The sequence below is a fragment of the Dissoconium aciculare genome, assembly GCF_010015565.1.
Source record: "Dissoconium aciculare CBS 342.82 unplaced genomic scaffold K489scaffold_1, whole genome shotgun sequence".
Lineage (NCBI taxonomy): Eukaryota > Fungi > Ascomycota > Dothideomycetes > Mycosphaerellales > Dissoconiaceae > Dissoconium > Dissoconium aciculare.
This window is the reverse complement of record NW_022984951.1, coordinates 2,821,155-2,840,081: the sequence shown is the minus strand read 5'-3', so window position 1 is coordinate 2,840,081 and position 18,927 is coordinate 2,821,155. Positions and strand designations below refer to the sequence as shown.

At 54.1% G+C, this 18,927-nt stretch overlaps 8 protein-coding genes across 8 annotated transcripts; 6 read left to right on the top strand and 2 right to left on the bottom strand.

The window, feature by feature from the left end:
- Positions 1–1,530: 1,530 nt before the first annotated feature.
- On the top strand, positions 1,531–5,444 carry K489DRAFT_367006 (condensin complex component SMC1; the record flags this gene model as incomplete). The annotated part of the gene is made up of 2 exons (XM_033602824.1): positions 1,531–5,313; positions 5,421–5,444. The coding sequence occupies 2 exons, from the start codon at positions 1,531–1,533 to the stop codon at positions 5,442–5,444; spliced, it is 3,807 nt and encodes a 1,268-aa protein (XP_033464956.1).
- Positions 5,445–6,116: 672 nt separating this feature from the next.
- K489DRAFT_31691 (uncharacterized protein) lies at positions 6,117–6,789 on the top strand. The gene has a single exon (XM_033601198.1). The coding sequence runs from the start codon at positions 6,362–6,364 to the stop codon at positions 6,722–6,724; it is 363 nt and encodes a 120-aa protein (XP_033464955.1). The 5' UTR covers positions 6,117–6,361; the 3' UTR covers positions 6,725–6,789.
- A 1,238-nt stretch (positions 6,790–8,027) lies between these two features.
- K489DRAFT_31641 (uncharacterized protein) lies at positions 8,028–9,010 on the top strand. Its single transcript, XM_033601161.1, has one exon. The coding sequence runs from the start codon at positions 8,110–8,112 to the stop codon at positions 8,785–8,787; it is 678 nt and encodes a 225-aa protein (XP_033464954.1). The 5' UTR covers positions 8,028–8,109; the 3' UTR covers positions 8,788–9,010.
- Positions 8,760–9,708, top strand: K489DRAFT_367005 (uncharacterized protein; the record flags this gene model as incomplete). Its single annotated transcript, XM_033602823.1, has 3 exons — positions 8,760–8,783; positions 8,873–9,210; positions 9,273–9,708. 3 exons carry the CDS (start codon positions 8,760–8,762, stop codon positions 9,706–9,708), a joined length of 798 nt encoding a protein of 265 aa, XP_033464953.1.
- K489DRAFT_31630 (uncharacterized protein) lies at positions 9,524–10,852 on the top strand. The gene is made up of 2 exons (XM_033601150.1): positions 9,524–10,267; positions 10,314–10,852. Exons 1-2 carry the CDS (start codon positions 9,901–9,903, stop codon positions 10,721–10,723), a joined length of 777 nt encoding a protein of 258 aa, XP_033464952.1. The 5' UTR covers positions 9,524–9,900; the 3' UTR covers positions 10,724–10,852.
- A 129-nt stretch (positions 10,853–10,981) lies between these two features.
- On the bottom strand, positions 10,982–14,970 carry K489DRAFT_349689 (WD40 repeat-like protein; the record flags this gene model as incomplete). The annotated part of the gene is made up of 2 exons (XM_033602409.1): positions 11,152–14,970; positions 10,982–11,058 (listed from the first exon to the last, which is right to left on the bottom strand). The coding sequence occupies exons 1-2, from the start codon at positions 14,507–14,509 to the stop codon at positions 10,982–10,984; spliced, it is 3,435 nt and encodes a 1,144-aa protein (XP_033464951.1). The 5' UTR covers positions 14,510–14,970.
- Positions 14,971–15,081: 111 nt separating this feature from the next.
- Positions 15,082–17,141, top strand: K489DRAFT_376078 (uncharacterized protein). Its single transcript, XM_033603831.1, has one exon. The coding sequence runs from the start codon at positions 15,336–15,338 to the stop codon at positions 16,863–16,865; it is 1,530 nt and encodes a 509-aa protein (XP_033464950.1). The 5' UTR covers positions 15,082–15,335; the 3' UTR covers positions 16,866–17,141.
- On the bottom strand, positions 17,014–18,596 carry K489DRAFT_406539 (uncharacterized protein; the record flags this gene model as incomplete). The annotated part of the gene is made up of 3 exons (XM_033607269.1): positions 17,014–17,029; positions 17,079–18,506; positions 18,559–18,596. The coding sequence occupies 3 exons, from the start codon at positions 18,594–18,596 to the stop codon at positions 17,014–17,016; spliced, it is 1,482 nt and encodes a 493-aa protein (XP_033464949.1).
- Positions 18,597–18,927: the final 331 nt, after the last annotated feature.

Here is an 18,927-nt window from a genome sequence, read left to right as displayed (position 1 = left end):
GATCGCGCGATGTGATCGTCTGATCGTTATGCGCGCGCCGAGCACGAAACTCACCCGGACACCCAATGACCGGCGCATCACAGGCCACGGACCGCCTGATCCCTCGCGCGCTCGCCGATTGTCTCTCCGGTGGTGATCAGGGCTGCGGCAGAGTGATAACAGGGCTCTCGAAGCACATAATAAGCGATACTCCAGGGCTGTCAAGAGACGCAGCTCTCACAAAAACGTGCATGGAGTAATGCGCGGTTGCAGATAGAGGAGCCCGATCAACGATCTCCGTGTCCCTCTCTCTGTTGAAAAGGGAAAGAGAAAGGGAGGGAGTCTCGCGTCCACTCACGCGAGCCCGTTCCATCACGTGCAGCGCTCGGGGATATATTCATCACCACCACATTCATCACCACCACCACCACCACCACCACCACCTGCGAGGACGCGTGTGCCTGTCCGGTAGCCTTACATCCAATATCTCACCATCTCATCCGTGACCACGAAAACATTGTCAAGGAGAGGTTCGGGAGCAAACTCAGGTACTGAGTAAACTCGAACAAATGCCGTCGCGCTCCAAAGACTTTCGAAGGTCCGTGTGCGCGACAGACAGCCGTGGGCGGAACCTGCGTCTTCAACTGTCCGTCAGATAGATGATGGAATAAAGCTGGCATCCAAGGGGAGCTAGGGGAGCGCGCTTGAGGGATCCTGACGTCACGGTTCTCCACGGTCACCACACAATAATCCCTAGGTAATCAATAAGGCTGAAGGAGGTGACGATGTGGGAGAATGGGCAAACCTCGGCCTGGATGTGGGTGCGCCACGCCCAGTTCTACGGAGGAAATCTCTCGCCCATGCGATACGCAATACTGCACTGTAGTATACTGTTGGAGGGAGGCACGGAACGGGAGAGAGAGAAAAGAGAGTGAAGTGTGCCCAGGTGGAGAAGAAGGCGGTAGTGGAGGCTCCAGCTGCCCAGGTGATTTTATGATTATTATTACTGTACACTGTGTACAGCACTCCTGTATACACTGTACCTAGACGCGGGCGGGCACTGTTTCCTGTTTCCCATGGGCATCCATCTCCCTTCCCAGGTTTGTCTGCGGGAATTCTGGTGATCGAACGAGCCCTCCCTGGGACACATCGGTGAGAGAGCATGACTAATTCCCGTCCACCCGAGCCGTCCCGCTCTGGCTGCAGGCACAGCTGGAGATGAGATCGATTGTGGGGCAAACAATTCCCGTCTCTGCGGCTGGTTTGGTCCGTCTCTTGTCTCTCCATCCAGGGCTGGCGTGCTGTGTGAGTGAAGATCGGCCGACGCGTGAGCTACGCGTTACATCTCCATATCAATTCTCAATCACCGTCCTTGCGCATGCGACAATCAACATCTGCGCGAACACAATCCCCTCCACATCCTATACACGATGCAATGAGTGAGACGCAACACACGCGATCGAATCGGTAATTCGAGCCAACGAAGACGAACCCGTCGACCATCCTCATTCATCTCCACCATCGTCAACAACCCACCACAGCCAGCTCACCATGGGCAAATTACTTGCGCTCGAGCTGTTCAATTTCAAATCATACAAAGGTCATCATGTATTGCAGTTCGGCGACTCATATTTCACATCAATCATCGGTCCAAATGGCTCCGGGAAATCAAACTCCATGGACGCCATCTCCTTCGTTCTCGGCATCAAATCGTCGCATTTGAGGTCGACACACCTCAAAGATTTGGTCTATCGTGGCCGTGTCCTCAAGACTTCCAAGGTCGACGCGGATGGTCAAGCGATCGAGGGTGGACCGGATGATGGGGTGAACGGCGACTCACAGGCTGCTGCCGCGTCGGACGACGAGGATGCGTCGACACAGACGAGCGGCTTGCGCAACGATCCCACCACTGCTTGGGTCATGGCCGTTTACGAGGACGATGCCGGTGAAGAGCAGCGCTGGAAACGATCAATCACATCCAACGGCGGATCTGAGTACCGAATCAACAATCGTTCAGTCACGGCCAAAACATATAACGAAGCTTTGGAGGCGGAAAACATCCTGATCAAGGCGCGAAACTTCTTGGTGTTTCAAGGAGATGTCGAAGCCATCGCCGCACAGTCTCCAAAAGATCTCACGCGCCTGATTGAACAAATCAGTGGTTCATTCGAGTACAAGGCGGAGTACGAACGCCTCAAAGCGGAGAAGGACAAGGCTGATGAGGAGCAAACCTATAAGCTTCAACAACGTCGTGGCATCAACGGAGAAATCAAACAGTATCAACAGCAGAAAGAGGAGCTCGACAAGTTTGAGCAGACGCGCGACGAAAAGGATCAAGCGGTGGTCAACCAGATCCTTTGGAAGCTGTGGCATTTCCAACGCACCATCCAGGACAGCACCGCCGAGATTCAGAAGCACCAGGCGGAGTTGAAAGAATTCAATCGAACTGTGCAGAAACATCGCGACCAATTGGACAAAGCAAAAGCAGAGCAGGCCAAGGTAGACCGCGACATCAAGAAGCATGAGCGTGATGTAAAGCAGAGGGAGAAGGCCGTAGAAGACAAGGAGAACGCACTGGTTCCCATCGACGAGAAACTTTCCATCCACACATCGAACGTCAAGAAGTATGAGTCTCTGCTTCAAGAGATTGGTGGAGAACGAGACACCCACAAGAAAGATGCGGCGAAATTAAAGAGCGATCTCGACACAGTTCAGAAAGCCCAAAAGCGCTGGGAGAAAGAGTGGCGCAATCAACAACAACAGGCGGGTCGGGAGTTGAGTGATGAGGACCTTCAAGAACTCGAGCGGCTCCGTGCCGATGTATACAAGCGGACAGGTGGCGACCAGACCAAGCTCGACAACATCACTCGCCAGATTAAGACTGATGAAGAGACCGTCACTTCTCTCGAATCGAAGGTGCAGAGCACTGAATCTGCCGTGACCAGCCTGACCGAGGAGATTTCTGGGCTCGAAACACGGAAGAAGGAGGTGCAGAAAGTTGTCGGCGCAACCACGAAAGAGATCGAGACGAAACGTGTCGCCATCAACTCTCTCACGAGTGATCGAGATCGAACGGAGCAAGTGAAACGCGAACTCGACGAGAAGCTACATCAAGTTCTTGTCAGGCTCAACGAAGCCGTCGGGTACCAGCGCGAGACTCACAAAGAAGCCCAACACCGAGAAATGGTCAGCCAGATGAAGCGTCTCTATTCAGGTGTCAAGGGTACGCTCGGCCATTTGTGTCATCCCAAACAGAAGAAGTATGAGACAGCTGTGGCGACCGTGCTCGGTCGTCATTACGATGCTATCGTCGTGGATTCGGAAAAGACTGCCAAGGATTGCATTCAATATCTCAAGGAACAGCGCGCTGGTCAAGCTACGTTCATCCCTCTCGATACCATCATCCACAAGCAGGCCAATGCGAATCTGCGAGGCATGCACCAGGGCATGCGCCTCGCCATCGACACCATCGACTTTGATACTAGCCTGGAGCGTGCAATGAGCTACGCGTGTGGAAATTCCATCGTTTGTGACAACATCTCGATCGCCAGGAATCTCTGCTATCAAAAGGGCATCGATGCCAAGGCGGTGACCCTGGACGGCACCATCATCCACAAAGGTGGTAACATGACTGGCGGTGACCTCCACGACAAGAAGCGACGTTTCGAGGATAGCGAAGTGGAGAATTTGAGGACCTTGGCCGACAAGATCAAAGGCGATCTTGATACGCTACCGAAGGGACACAAGCGACAAGCAGAAGAGGAACAACTCCGTTCGGAGATTTCAGGCTTGGAGACCAAGCAAAGGTATGCGCAGGACGAGCTCAATGCGTTGAACAACAACATCAGTAGCAAGAAGCGCACCTTGCAGCATATGAAGAGTCAGCTTGCCGAGATCAAGCCGAAGTACGAGGAGCAATCTAGCCGTCTCGCATCTTTGAAGGAGACGCTGGTCGAGCATTCCAGCTCGGTCGCTCAGATCGAGGATCAAGTCTTTGGAGCCTTCTGCCAACGTCTGGGATATGCCAACATTCGAGAGTATGAGAAGCAGCAAGGTGCGCTGCAACAGGAAGCTCAACAGAAGAAGGCCGAGTTCACGAGGCAAACCTCGCGGTTGTCCAATCAGCTGATCCTCGCGGAGCAGCAGCTTCAACAGATCGATCGACGTATCCAAGCCAACCAGGCGAGCATGAAACGTGAACGTGATACGACGGCGAGGCTGAAGGCTGAGCGGGAAGAGATCGCTGGAGAATTGGACGTGCTCAACGCGGAGATCGAAGCGGCCAACGGCGAGATTGAAGGGCTGAAGGCGGAATTCGATGCCCGTGGCGAACGGGTCAATGAAGCTCGACGAGAAGTACAGAAGCGTGAGAAGAGCGTCGAAAAGACACTGAAGGAGGTCAGCACACTCGAAACGGAAGTACAGCAAGCCGCCACCGGTCGATTCGGTCTTCTCCGAACATGCAAGGTCGAAGGCATCAACCTCCCGCTCGAGCGCGGCAGCCGCAAGATCGACAGCCTCCCGCTGGAAGACGCGGTGCTCGAAGTCGACGAAGACGAAGATGCCATGGACGTCGACGACCGCGACGGCACCCTCTCCAAAATCAGCGACTACGGAATCCACGTCGACTTCACCACCCTCGACGACGACCTCCGAGAAGACGCCACCGACGAGATCGACGCCCAACTCTCCGAAGCCATCAGCACCCTCCAACTCTCCCTCGACAAAATGGCCCCGAACATGCGCTCGGCGGAACGCCTCGAGGCGACCTCCGAACGCCTGAAGGCGACGGAGAAGGAATTCAACGACTCCCGGTCCGCCGCGCGCCGCGCCACCCGCGACTTCGAGCACATCCGCCAGCAGCGCATGGACCTCTTCAACACGGCCTTCTCCCACATCGCCGAGCAGATCGGCCAGGTGTACCGCGAGCTCACCAAGACGCCGTCCTTCCCGCTCGGCGGCGCCGCCTCGCTCGACGTCGAGGACGAGGACGAGCCCTACCTCTCCGGCGTGCGCTACCACGCCATGCCGCCGCTCAAGCGCTTCCGCGACATGGAGCACCTGTCCGGCGGCGAGAAGACCATGGCCGCCCTGGCCCTGCTCTTCGCCGTCCACACCTTCGCGCCCAGCCCCTTCTTCGTCCTCGACGAGGTCGACGCCGCCCTCGACCACGCGAACACCACCCAGCTGGCGCAGTACGTCCGCGCGCACGCCGGGCCCGGCATGCAGTTCGTCGTCATCTCGCTCAAGACCGGCCTGTTCCAGAACAGCGAGACGCTGGTGGGCGTCATGCGCGATCAGGCGGTCAACAGCTCGAGGGCGCTGACGTTGGATGTGAGTCTCTTTCTTTTCTTTTCTTTCCTCTTCTTTTTCTTTCCTCATCCGCCCCCTTTCTTCGTTCGTCGAGAGGATATCTTACTGACTTTTTCTCCTTCACACAGCTGCGCAAGTACCAAGCCGTCTAGACTCGCCGACGGAGGCGCGGATCCTCGAACCCCGAGTCACGAATGCCGCCGGTTTGACAAGTTTGACCATCAGCTCTCTTTGGAGGAATTGGAGGAGGGCCCCTCCCCCTCAATCTATGTACAGTCCCAAGTGGGGGAATGCGTTCAAACTTCCGTCCTCTTGATTTGTTGTCCATGTTCACGACCAAGACGATTTCCCCTTCCTTGTTTCCTCCCGCCCGCCCGCCTCCATCTCAGCGCCTGCTGTGTGATCTATCCGGGTCTACCACCATCACCACCACCAACAGTCATCGTCCGATGTAGGAGACTTCTTTTCATCCGCGTGATATCCCCATTCCTGCGAAAAAATGGAAATGGAAATGGGAATGTTCTGCGGGAAGGTCGGTGGAAAAACTCATGTCCTTGCTACGGAGAGAAACGCAAATGATTAATTGATTTATTTTTTCTTTTCTTTTCTTTTCTTCGGTTTCACTTCTTCTGCCTTTTGTGTACCCGAGGGAGAAAGAGAGCGGGAGGGAGGGTTAGAGATGGAGATGGAGATGAGATGAGATGGTTTCGAGGTTTCTGCAATTATTTTCCCTTTCTCTCACTACTCTTCTTCTTTCATCCTTTTTCTTCTCCGGAAACACGCACTTGTTTGACCAACGAGGGAAGGCGGGAGAGAGCTATGCCGTCGACATTCTTACGCAGCTCTCTTTGCGGGAACACACACACACACACACAGAAAAGCAGCATGCCTGATAAGCGGGAGGAAACACCCTCTCGTGCCTTCTTCTGTCTTTGTCATCAAAACGTGCTACATGATAATAGGATTGTTACAGTGATCGTGCATCGTCCGCCACTGGAGAGATGAGGTCAGCTCAGCAGACTCGGCTGAGAGCCCTTTTCCCCCTCCTCTGTGGTGATGATCATTAGATATGCTCGATAGACACCACGGGGATCTCCCTCACAGATCTCGGGGAAGTGGTGAATCAGGGAGAGGGAAGAGCGCAAAAAAAGGTCAATCGGGCGTGCTGCTGTGTGTATCATTTGCTGTGTGTATCATTGCACAGGTAGTGGAGTACAGTACGGAGCCAGGAGTAGTTATTCTTATGGCGTCGGTCCCCCGGCGTGCGCTCCTGGCTTGCACGCCCTCGTCACATTCGAATGTGACATCTGTGATGCTCCCTCCGCAGAGAGAGCTGCAGAGCACACATGGCGTTCAAGAGCGGGACCTGTGTCGTCCCTTGCGATCGGGCCATGCGATGCGAGGACCGCTCCTCAGATGCATCTCATCATGACTATTCGCATGTGTGCGCGTGCCGGACGGGCGACGCAGTGGAGCATTGATCAAGAAATCCCGTTGTCTCATCACACCATGCAGGTGCCCGCCCGACGACCGACACGCGGGAAGAAGAAGCCGCATGGGAGAGAGTTTCGCATCGCACATTTCATCACACACAAAAGGGGGACTCGGGTCGTCGCGCGTTGTCTCCATGGATCCCGCCGCCCCCTCGAAGTCTAAATGGCTTGTCACTAGAGCCTGAGACACGCTATCACGACGGCCTGGGAGGACGGCCGCAGCACTAGACAGACAGGCGGGCAGGCATGACGGGTCCAACACGCGGCGCTGCTGCTCTCTTCCCTTCCCTCGGCATGGTTTGATCATTTCGTACATGGACTGTAACTCGGTGGTCTGTCCGAGCCGGATGGAACGGACTCCGTCGATCATTCTCATCTACGTGCTCATTACTACAACATGGGAGCGATGCCACAGACTCGTTTCATTTCCGTCTGTCGATACCGCGGGCATGATTATGGCATTGACGACGGTGGTTTCTGTTGGGAACAAGGCACGCGCATGCCCGCATCGGGAAACGCAATCTCATCCCGCAGCCAACAGTGGAAGAAGAGATTCCCTGTCGCGGGTGGCGTTTTCATACTTTGGTGTCCCCGCGCATGCGGCGTTGGAGGGATTGCACGGCTCTGCTGTCGCTGGATCAGGGATCGGATAGGGGCGCATGCCTGCCCATGCCCAGGTGCTCTCGCTCTCTGATGACATCCTGTTCGGCTCATAGGCTGCTGGCTGGTTGGGTCGTGCATGGGCTTGGCTGTTGGTGTTGGGATTTGCTCTGGGCGTCGCACGTGGACGGTGGTTTTGATTTCCCCCGCAGGAGAGCCGAATACGACAATACTGCTCAGGCCTTCTTTCGTACTCGGTCCTTCGCTCCTGCCACTGTTTTCGTGTCATCGACGTGGATACGAAGCGAAGAGAAATCTTTCCTCCCTATGGTGCGTAGACCGACGGGTGAAACGTTCTCGGGTCTTTCGGACATTTTGTAGCACGAATTCCTCACCCCAACGGCCGCCGAGACTACTGGAGCATATCGCGATGATGTCGTTCTTCAATGCCCAAGATGCGTTAGAGTCATCTGGACCGTTGATGTAGATCAGCTCCGACGGATGCCCTGTGTGTACCGAAATTCCGAGAGTTGCTTGGACGTCTGTTTTTGGCTTAGGTAGGCCGTTGGTGGGATGAGGAGGATCGAGGATAGGATTGATTGCCAGTAGGGCGGGCTGGAAGCCTCACTGATCATGGTACATGTGCCTCCCTCCGTATGTTGGTTGAGGAGAGCCGCATACAATACATACAAACCACAAGAAAAGTGAAAAAGAGAGCCGGGAAATGGGAAACTGGCACGACCGTTGCACGACTGGTGAAGACAATGACCCCTTCTTCTTCCACCGCGGTCTTTTTCTTTGCTCTTGTTCCTGTCCGGGTGGATCTCCGCACGTGAGTGACAAGCAGAGAGAGAGAGAGAGAGAGAGGAAAGAGAGTTTCTCGTCCACGAGTCTCGCCGCTGCTGTCCACGGGTGCTACTGCAGGTACCGCTCACACCACCGAACCAGCCCTGGAGAACTACTGCACCTCATTACTACAGCCCAGTACAATACATCCACCCGCTCTACTGTACCCCGGTTCAGGGCGATCTCCTCCTCTTCCTCCTCCTCCTCCTCCTCCGCCTTCTCTTCCCACCACCGCCATTCTCTGCTGCAACGTCCTCTTCCATACCGACGAATTACCTCATCCCAACCAGACGGACTCTCTTCCACTGCGAGCTTCTTCCCTTCTCTCCGCATTGATTCAACATACGATCATCGACATCGTCCTTCCCTAGCCAGATCTACATACGCACGCGTGTTCAACGCAACCACGTTCATTCCCGTCGGCTGTTGCTGCGCGATATATTCAATTCTCTCTTCTGGAATTGACTGCCATTTTCATTCCTTGATATATCATCGTCGTCGCCTGCGCAGGGCGTTTCATATCCGAAAATGCCTTCAGAACAACCGGCACCGGTAAGTATAATCCGTGATGGCCGTCCTATAACGAAATTCGATCGGATCTCTCAGTGAATGGCAACGACTGACAACCATGCCCGTTACAGCGTGAACCGATCCTCCAACGTCTATCCGCTCTCTACCAATATCACAATGCTCCGGAAGTCGCTCCGGCTCACGGTTTGGAATACGATGACAACCACTACCCTCACTCCGATAAATACCCTGTCCTGCGAGAAATGTCAATCGTCTCCAAGCAAGGCAGATATGCCTTCGAAGGACAGCCCTCGAAACCTCCGCGGATCATCTTTGGAATGAAAATCCGAACCTTCTTGATCGTTGCGGGGATCATGCTGGTCGTGATCGTTGGAGCCGCGGTGGGAGGAGGTGTAGGAGGACAACACATTCAGAATGGGGAATCAAATCCGGGCGCCGCTCCGACACCGTGAGTGCTTGATCTACATTCTATATGACGTGCCAGAAAACTGCTTACCTCCAGCCAAACAGAACCTCCTCGTCACACCCGACCGCTACGACCGCTGCAGCATCAATATACTCTGCTCCGGTCCCGACCTACACCCCACTCTCCGACTGCCCGGCATCAAACAACACCCGTTACGTCTCAGCCCTGGCGGCCGACGTCAAACAACCACAGTCAGGCTTCGACTTCACTCGTTACTGCAGCAAAGTCAGCCCGTTGACAACCACATACGGCTCGTCAAACATCACACAGGCCTTCGTCTATAGCTTCGCCGATTGCATCGAAGTCTGCGCCGGTTACAACTCCTTGCACAGCGACACACCCTGCACCGTCGCCGTGTATCAACCAGCCGCCAGCCGACCGGTCAACTGCTGGGTCGGAAATGCGGGCAGCAACATTACCGTATCGACGCTCGCTTCGTCTGACAATGTCGATATCGCAGTCTTGAGCCAAAAGCGATGATATTGAGATTCACTCTGGCGATACATTCTTATTTTCTCCACCAAATATTGCTCGATCCCTGAAGCACTCTCTGCGCGAATTTCGACTTCGCTGGACTTCATATTCTACTCATTTCCATCAGAGCGCCCTCCCATGCTGCATTGCAAGCGCTCCTTGTTACCTTGATCTTCGAGCAAGCCATTCCTCAAATTAATGACGCTAAACAACGAATATGACACATATCCACTTCGTTCTGCATTTCACCTTGAGTCAGCACCGGGTCTCTTGCGCACAACGCGGCGGGGGGTCCTCCCGGATCGACCTCATCGACGACGATCCAATTCCAAAAGAAGCCCTCATCGGCGCGGGCACCTCTTCTCGCCGAGACTTTGCGCGCGTGTCGCTAAAGCGCCTCATCTCTACCGAAGGAACCCCCGACTCCATGATGCCGTAGAGATTTCCTCTTCCACAGGCGAATCGGACCGGAAGGAAATCCCGGCTTTCTCATTGCCACAGCAGGATCCTCAAGATATCGGGCTTCTCTGCCCACCGCGAACCAATCACCGCTCTTTGACGGAAAGCACGAGAACGACTCGCGGATCGAACTTGAGATTTCCCCCTCAAAGTGAAGGGCTCTGGCCCATCCGGGAGATCTGGAGGCCCGAGGATCTCCCCGTCCGTTCTTTTTGATCCCTTTTCCCCGAGAAGCGCAGCGACGCTTCCATTGCGCGACGCAGATTTTTCCCCAAGATTTGAGTCTCCTCGACGGGAGATTTTCTTTTCGGAGTACAGAAGGGGGACGGACGAGTCCAAGTCATGCGCCCGCGCAGGCGAGAGAAAGGAAAACATCACCGCGACCGTTCCGGGAATCGCAATCCGCGCCTCTCTTCCCCAGGAGTCCCCGTCTCCGTCGTCGTCGAGGAAATCGCCTCGCGGACGAGGGGACGAGCGGCGACACCGCCCCGGGGAAGATCAAATTCCGTCCGAGAACATCAGAGAAGAAGTGGGACTCGGGCAAAGGGGCGAGCGAGTGTGAACGGATCTTTCCTACCGGTGAGGGGAGAAGGACGGGTGGGTCTCGCACGTTATCCCTGCCTTTTTTGTAGAAGGAGATCGGCACAGGCCGATTTTGAGAGGAGGACGGACCCATGTATAGAGAAGAAAAAACAAACCAAACCAAACCACAAACTTTCCATTGAATGAACGAAAAAAAACCGGCGATGATGCACCCCTTATATTCCATCGCCGCCGCGTTGCATTGCATTGTCTCGCGTTGCCTTGTATTGTCTCGCGTTCAGGACCCCTCCGCTTCTTCCTCCCCTACGGGAGCGATCTTCCAGATATCCATTCCCACGCCCGAGATACAGATCGCTTGCTGTTTCTTGCCCGTTCCCCCTTCTCCTCTGCTCCCTCGCCCCTCCGTCGCACGTTCTTCTTCTTCTTGCCCTTGCTGCTGCAGCGTACCACCGCCTAGGCCACCGGCACCGTCTGCACCACCACGAGCATCGTCAATCTGAAAGACACAAACCCCGGAGATATCCGCCACAGGCGTGAAGGAGCCCCCGCCAGTCTCCTCCTTGTGATTCGGGGAGAGGATTCTCCTCACGCTCCTCACGCAGTCGATCCCCGGGATTTCAGGGTCGATGAGGATCTCCCAGAGTTTGACGCGTTGGTCGAGGCCCGTGGAGGCGAAGCGGACGTGTGCTAAATTTCCCTCGTGAGGGGGAGAAGGAGAGGTCGGGGTAGAGGGTCGCGATCCGAGGAATGCTACGGCTGTGACTGCTGCGGCGTGGGCGCGGGTGAGGAGGAGGGTGATGGGGGCTTCCCTCGTGGAGATCGTTGTTGTGCTTTGGTCTGCGGCGGATAGGGATGGTAGGCGGGTTATGCCGATTGCATTGTCGTCGCCGCCTGTGAGGAGCAGATTCACTGGAGGTGAGGTCCGCAGGGTGTAGTGTGCTGCGGCGAGAATGGCGCTTTGGTGAACCGGGTGCCGGACTGTCCACTCTAAGGAGGAAGGTGAGATTTGTCCGTGTGAAGTTGGCAATTTCGTCTCGTTGCTGGAGCGCAGGTGTTTCGTCCACAACGCGATGTGTCCGTCTGTACTTGCAGTGAGGAGAGTATTTCTGGCACCGAAATGGAGACATTGTGTCAGACAGGAGGTCAGGTATGATCCCTCAGCGACCAGGGACCATGTCTTGTCGGTATAGCGCCATTGAATGAGGTTAGAATTTGAGTACGCCATGGTGATCACGAACGTCTCCGCTTCACTTGATTGTGAGGGAAGCATTTCCACATCGAAATTCATGATGCGTAGGTCGGAAGTGCCATGATTCGGATGCGTTGATTCGCAAACGACACCGATTCCTAGAATCGGCGCGTTGTAGCTTATTCGCCAAATGCAGAATTCTTCGAAGCCGCCGCTTGAGAACAGGAATCGATTGTCGGGAGACCACTGGAGGTGTTGAACGCCGGTGTTGTGCTTTTGCAGAGTAAGCAGACCGTCGAACCGTTCGTTCTGATATATGCTGAGTTTGATGTTTGTATCTTCTGCTCCTGTTGCGATGATAGGGGGAGAGCCCGTGGAAATACTCATGCACTTGATTTCCCGTCCATGCCCGCCAACGGCAACATGCTCGAAAGGCAAACTATCTTGGTGAGTATAATAAAGCTTGGAAGCCTTTGTCCAGACGAACTCTCCGCCATGCGCTCCACTTCGGAAGGTCCAATTGCGATGTGCCCCACCACATTCTACAGTCATGATTTCTCGCTGCGATGTGATGTCGTAGACGACGAACTGCTTACTCCTGAAGCCCCAAGCCCACAAGTGGCCGCTTTCTTGGACCTCCAATCTTTCAATGTTCGGTCCGAAGGGCAATGATAGCTGATGAATGCACTTGAGCTGGCACGTGTCTTTCTCAACAGTGAGCCTTTGGCAAGCATATGTTCCATCTCGACCTGTTGATAACAGGCTCAAGCTTCCATTCGATGATGTAGCAGAGCTTACGTGAAAGATGAGCGAGGTCACAGCTTCTTTGCTATGAATACCCGCGAACAACGTCGGAATCGATACATTCTGATGGGATGAATCGAAGCAGTAGATTGCGACAGCTCCGCTTCTCGATCCTACAGCAATCACCGTGAGATTGTTCGTCCATGCTTTACAAGCAAAGCTCGTGACCATGAAACCTGTTGGAAGCTCGAGTTTCGATTGCGCATGAGTTGAAGCTGCACCGATTGTAATTACGTCGATTGCTTGATTCGCATGTATAATGTGAGCAGTAGTTGAACCTACGTTAGTCACCAACACTGTGAGATTGCTTGAAAGCTCCGGTTGTGCGTCATTTCTATTGCTCCCAACAAACATGTCGGCGACCTTACGCCCAGTGTCGGCAATCTCGGTCACAGTTGAGAGCTCTTCTGAATAGGAGTACACCTTGCCGTCGATGCCTGCAAAAAATGCCAGTCCAGAGATCGACACCACGATCGAAAAGCCACGTAACCCCGGCAGTGCATCGAAGGTCTTGTGCGTGGTAGTGCTATCCGATTTCTGTGACAAAAGTGCAATTCCTCCGTGCTCAGTAGTCGCAAGGAGCAGACTTTCATCGAGGAATGCATATGACTTGAAATTATCTCCTTGCGAGCCCTGGTCGATGAGCGTCCGATCGATGATTTGAAGTGGGTTTCCATTCGTGATTCTAGAGCTTGGGAATATGGCCACTGCGCCATCTGCACCTCCCGTTGCAACATCCATACGGGGCGACATACCGACCGACCAGATGCTCTTACCTGCGTGTGCTTTCACAACAGACATCTGTGTCAACCGGAAAGGATGATCGACCGAGTTTACACCTGGTTCCGCGGACCAAGCAATGCACGATGCATCTTCGCCGAACGAGAGGACTACGGCCTTGTTCAGGGGTGCGGCGCCGTCTTTAGTCACACTTGGACTGTACTGCACAAATCGAACGTGCCAAATTCTCGAGATATGACCCATGACCGACGAGAGACATTGCGGACCATTCGCATCTTTCGCATCTTCGGTGCCGAAACCTGTTTGTCGCTGAAGCTCCAGTAGAGTCGGACTTTTTACAGTGAGGTCGGATATGTCCCATAATCGAACAGTGCGGTCGTCACTACAGCTTGCCAGCACTCGGCTCCGTCCTCCAAAAGAAGCCGCGATTTCAGGGGATGAAATGGTCACGCCAAAGACGGATCCTTGATGTGCTGAAAAGACGTAGTGTGTCTGAGAGGCTGCTGAAAGCTCTTCGCCGCTTGCAGAGACCGCACATGACCAGACTATCACGTCGCCAAAGGCGGTGCCAGAAGCAATAAGACACTTGCTATCATCCAGCCATGTGATATTGGCAGAGTAAAGGATACAATTCGACCCCGGAATCGCGATATCCAACCGAGCACAGAGAGGTTCGCATGATAAATCACATATGGTCAAGGCATTATGAGCCGTGACAAGAGCGGCCCGAGCAGTACACCCATTTATGGCCGGGCTGAAAGTCGCATCGAGCACCCAGTCGGGTGATTGATAGACTGCGCTCTGCTCCACGGAAAATTCGCCTGTTGGAAGTCTACTTGCGATCAAAATCGTGATCAATTGACCGCCTCGAACAAGTATGATTGGATTGGACGATCCATGATGTATGGAGATTCCATGAATTGCTTGAGTAGCGAATACTGAATGATCGCACAGACGAGCTTGTGTGCGTGTATCATAGGCTCTCAGGTGTGTTCCTTGACCGACGAGGAGGACGTCGTCGCTCCAGTATGCCAGCGCCGTCACCGGAACCCGGTAATTTTCATGCTGCATGAAGACAATCCTGATTGGTTGCAGCGAGATGTGTTTTTTACCTGTATATTTTCACGAGTTCCTCCTGTGTCTTAGCGAATCTCCAAAAACTGTGAAATTTCTTACTCATCAGGTCCTTTCTCCAGCTGTCAAGCTTCGGCTTGCTTTGGCTTCGGCGTCAACCAGCTGTATCAAAACCTCAAATGCTACTCTGTTGCCCATACAATATCGATTAACGTGTTCTTCACTGCTCACGCAGATCTGCACGGGATCATGATGTGATGTAGGCAATCTCATTAGGATAGCGCTGCGATGCATTCTTACAGGACAGTCATCATCGAGGAGGATTGATAGGTTGTGGTCGAGATGCAAGGGCGATACTGCTATTGCCGCAGCAAATGAAAGAGGAATTGATGCGAAAGTGTTTGCAGAGCATCTACCCAGGTAAAATGCTTCCAGGTCCAATGAGACGAGTTCTTGCCATTTTGCTGAGAGGCAGTTCGAAATGAAAGCGCGATAGAGAGTTGATAGATTCACCCGAGAAGCTTTGACGCACATGACGTGAGATCTCGACTGAGGTACGCCGAAGCGCATTACTGTCGCCTGACGAGCAAACCACACTGCATCACATGTCCTGCTTTCAACGTTTCACCTGACAATGCCACGGCCGACGTACAATTGCTCCAGTAGGGACGCAAATCAATAGAGGAGATACATTCGCGATCAAGCCGTTCCGACTGGTGCTTTCCTCATCCACAGAGCTCGCGCAAGGTACATATCCAACTAATTCACGACCGTCATTTCCTTTGGCCAAACATATTGTACCTGGAACGCCTGGAGCTTCGTCATGTCTTCAAATAAGTCATGGCTGGCTCAGTCCCTATCAGGGAAACTACCTCTACTCTCCGAGTCGAGTCATGAGCTTCCACGCTGGCGCGCACCCACTTCGATGACAGCCTCAATCATCCCGCCGCCGATTCTACAGAGCACGGCCAACTTGCGTCCAGCGATTCCTTCGCAGTCGGTGATTGTTGAGAGGCCAGACTCGACACGGACAAGACAGCAGGAGCTTGAGGCAGATCTCCAATTCTTGCTCGATGCGCAAGCGGAAGGCCTCGTGCGTGGGTTGGAAGGAGGATCAGCAGATGATTACAGCTCCACTGGCAGCAGGACTCCGACTGTTCACTCCGTTCGTGCTGCGAAAGGCAAGAAACCGGCGACCCGTAGAGTAGGGCTTAGGAGCACCAGGAGGGGAATCCACAGAAGCATTCTCGCTCTGTCTGCGCTCAAGGAGGAAGAGCTTGAAGAGTTGCAAGGGGAGACCGAGAAGACTACGGACACACTCAATCAAATATATGCGTGGGAATCGAAAAGAGAGGGGCTAGAAGAAGCAACACAGCATGTTCGTAGCGAGGACGATACCGTTCGCGTGCAAAGGTTACGACAAGAAGCAGACACTCTCCAAACGAACATCAGTCAGGCCGAAGAGCAGCTCATGGAAATGAAGCTTCGTCATAGCAAACTCATGAGTCAAGCGGCTGCCGTCGAGAACTCCGTGCAGGCGAAACTCGCCTCGTACACTTCCAGCCTCCGCCTTCTGGAGGAAGACGTGCAGAAATTCCTCCGCAGCGGGCCTCCCTCTGCTCAACGCGCTTCCCGATCCCAATCGTGGAGCAGCAACAGCAGCGCACGAGCACCCTTCTTACAGACACCGGTCAAACAACGAACGCTCCAACAAGCAAAAGACCACTACCACACCCAGAACGAGACATCCACCCGCCAACGGCAGTCCATCGAACACGAAAAACGCGCCCTGGACGAAGGTGCCGCCCTCTGGCAAGAAGCCACCCACGAACTCCACGCCTTCGAGACCCGTCTCCGCGAAGAAATGACCCTCCTCTCTACCCCCGCTCAACCAATCTCCGCGTGGGACCACCACGATGACGACGGATCCGACAATCAAACATCATCCGACAACAGCACCGTCCGCCTCAAAACCCTCCTCGACGCCATGGAAACCCTCATATCATCCCTACAAACCAAGATCTCCCACGCCGAAGAGCAACATTGGAACCTCCTGATCGCAGCCTTAGGCGCAGAAATCCAAGCCTTAGAGAAAGGCCGAGAGATCCTCGAGGGGGTGTTGCGTGCCTCGGGGGAGACGGTGGAACGTCGGAGAGGAAGGGAAGACGGTGGTGATTTGGTGGATACGGGAGTAGAGAGTCAGGAGGCGACTGATCGAGAGCAGGATGAAGAGATCCATAGCCTGGATAAAGAGTTTCGGCGGACGCGCGTTACGACGCCGAGTGATCACATTTCTGACGAGGATCCGGATCCGGAACTGTTGTTCTCGAGGAGGGAGCCGGATTTGGATTGAGACGTTTGGCTTTGGACCAGCGAGCGAGAGGAAGTGTGTGAAAAAGCATCATGTGTTTAGCAGATGTATCCTTTTCTGGTTTTGTAAAAGTACTTTAAGCTGATGGAAATCAAATGGTGGGAATCTTCGCAACAACACAAAGCAAGGCTCAGATCCTGCCATTCCTGACGGCATTAGATTCGCATGTATCCCCTCATCATTCCGGCTCAGAACATTTTATCCAGACGACCCAGTAATCCCGAGACTTTGCTGTCAATTCCTTGAATTCCATCATTCAGCCGGTTCTTGGTGTCCTTTTTGGTGTCCTTCTTCGAGCCCGTACTTCCATCTGTCGCCGTGCGTTTGAAGAAGCTCTTCGGTCCGTGTCCAGAGCTCTCTGCTTCTGTGGGTCGATAGACCTGTGAATGCACATCCGCAGCAGAGTGGCTTTGCTGTTGGGTTTGTGGGTTGGTGTATGAGTAGGAGCTGTAGCCGCCGACGGGTGGCGGCGGAGAGGTTTGGGTGGAGTTTGGTGGAGGCGGAGGTGGTGAGGTTTGGTTGAAGCCGGGTGTGCCTGGATAGCTGGCGAATTGCTGTTGGAGGTGGGCGGGAATATTGGCGTATTGGCCGGGCTGCTGTTGTGGTGGTGGTGGAGGTGATGCGGTTGGGTTGGCGGGATTGTGAGAGATTGTGCTGGTGGCCGTGGGGCCAAATGATGGCGTGTGGGCTGGTGGACCAGGTCGCTGAGCAGCTGGCGGACCTGTGAAGTACGCTGGCGACTGATTTGAGGGCATGAAGCTGCTTTGCTGGGGCTGAAATCCTGTCGCGGATTGGAGTTGTGGGCCATTGTCATATCTACCGATATTCTGCAGACCCGTGCCAGTACCGTCCTCTGGAGGTGGAGGCGTAGGCTCGCGATAGGTCACAGGTTCTGGTGCAGCAGGCGCAGCGGGGTTGTAGCCCATAACAGGCGGTGGTGTACTGACAGGAGCAGCGCTGGTTGGGGGCCCAGCAAAGGAACTGACTGGAGCGGTTGGAGGTCCGGGAAACGAACTTACTGGAGCTGTAGGAGGTCCTGCAAATGAGCTGGCGGGAGCGGTGGGAGGTCCTGCGAACGAGCTAGCAGATATTGTGCTAGCCGAGCGTGGAGCGAACTGACTACCAATCGCCGTCTTTTCCAGTTGTTGTACGACTGGGCTCATGGAGTCATGGTGCTCATTTGAAGCATACGATGATCTCGATGCTGGCGCGTTCTTGATATCCATACGATCAGGACTAACGACAGACTTCAAATGATTCAACAGTGTCGCGGCATCTTTCTCCGTCCAAAGGTATATGTCCAATGCGTGGATCTTGTGCAAGTACTTTTGTTGGTTCGTAAGGTCGAAGCTCGGCAAGTGCCAGGTAGAGTGGTCTGACAGAGCGGAGGTGTTGATGACCAGCGTGATGAGGTTGGGTTGAAGATGCGAGTAGCGGATATGGGCATGATTGAGGTATCCATGGAAAGCATCTTGATCTGGGGTTCCGGCCGCATTTGCGACCTCTAACTTGGTCTGGCGCTGGACAGCGTTGTGATACAGGTAGACGTAGCTCCCTCGATCAAATCGGTGATGAAGTGGTTTCGAAGTCGGGTCGTTGAAATAGTAGTGAACATCTCCGAAGCTGCAGCTGTAATCAGCAATGTTCCTATCCCTGCGTATGCCGAGCAGCTCACAGAGTGGTGATCAGACTCTCGCCTGGACCGGCAGGCATCTTGTCCTGTTCGCAGTTGTAGTTGTTGGTATCGTTGTAGTTTGAATGCGGGGCACGCCAGGTTATGAACAAAGATGATCCGGCGCGGTTTAGGTCGCCCAAAGCTGGATCGTATATGTAGTTTACGAGGAGAAGGGAAGATTATCTGTATTGCGACGAATCCTGTCCTCGCAATGTATGAATGCCCGGGTTCGAATGCGTCGTAGACAATGGACGAAGCTCAAGGTCGGCGGCTACAGCGCCCAATCAATTCGTCTTTATGCAAGCCCAATTGCACGCACCTGGGAGGGGTCCACACCGTACGCGCAATGGTCCATTCGATGTGGATGTA

Excerpts from the sequence above, each read along its gene's own strand:
- K489DRAFT_31691 (XM_033601198.1), top strand. The coding sequence starts at position 6,362 with ATGCTCGATAGACACCACGGGGATCTCCCTCACAGATCTCGGGGAAGT.
- K489DRAFT_31641 (XM_033601161.1), top strand. The coding sequence starts at position 8,110 with ATGGGAAACTGGCACGACCGTTGCACGACTGGTGAAGACAATGACCCC.
- K489DRAFT_31630 (XM_033601150.1), top strand. The coding sequence starts at position 9,901 with ATGACGCTAAACAACGAATATGACACATATCCACTTCGTTCTGCATTT. Across the intron at positions 10,268-10,313 it reads TCACCGCTCTTTGACGGAAA|TGAAGGGCTCTGGCCCATCC; the intron begins GCACGAGAACGA and ends TCCCCCTCAAAG.
- K489DRAFT_376078 (XM_033603831.1), top strand. The coding sequence starts at position 15,336 with ATGTCTTCAAATAAGTCATGGCTGGCTCAGTCCCTATCAGGGAAACTA.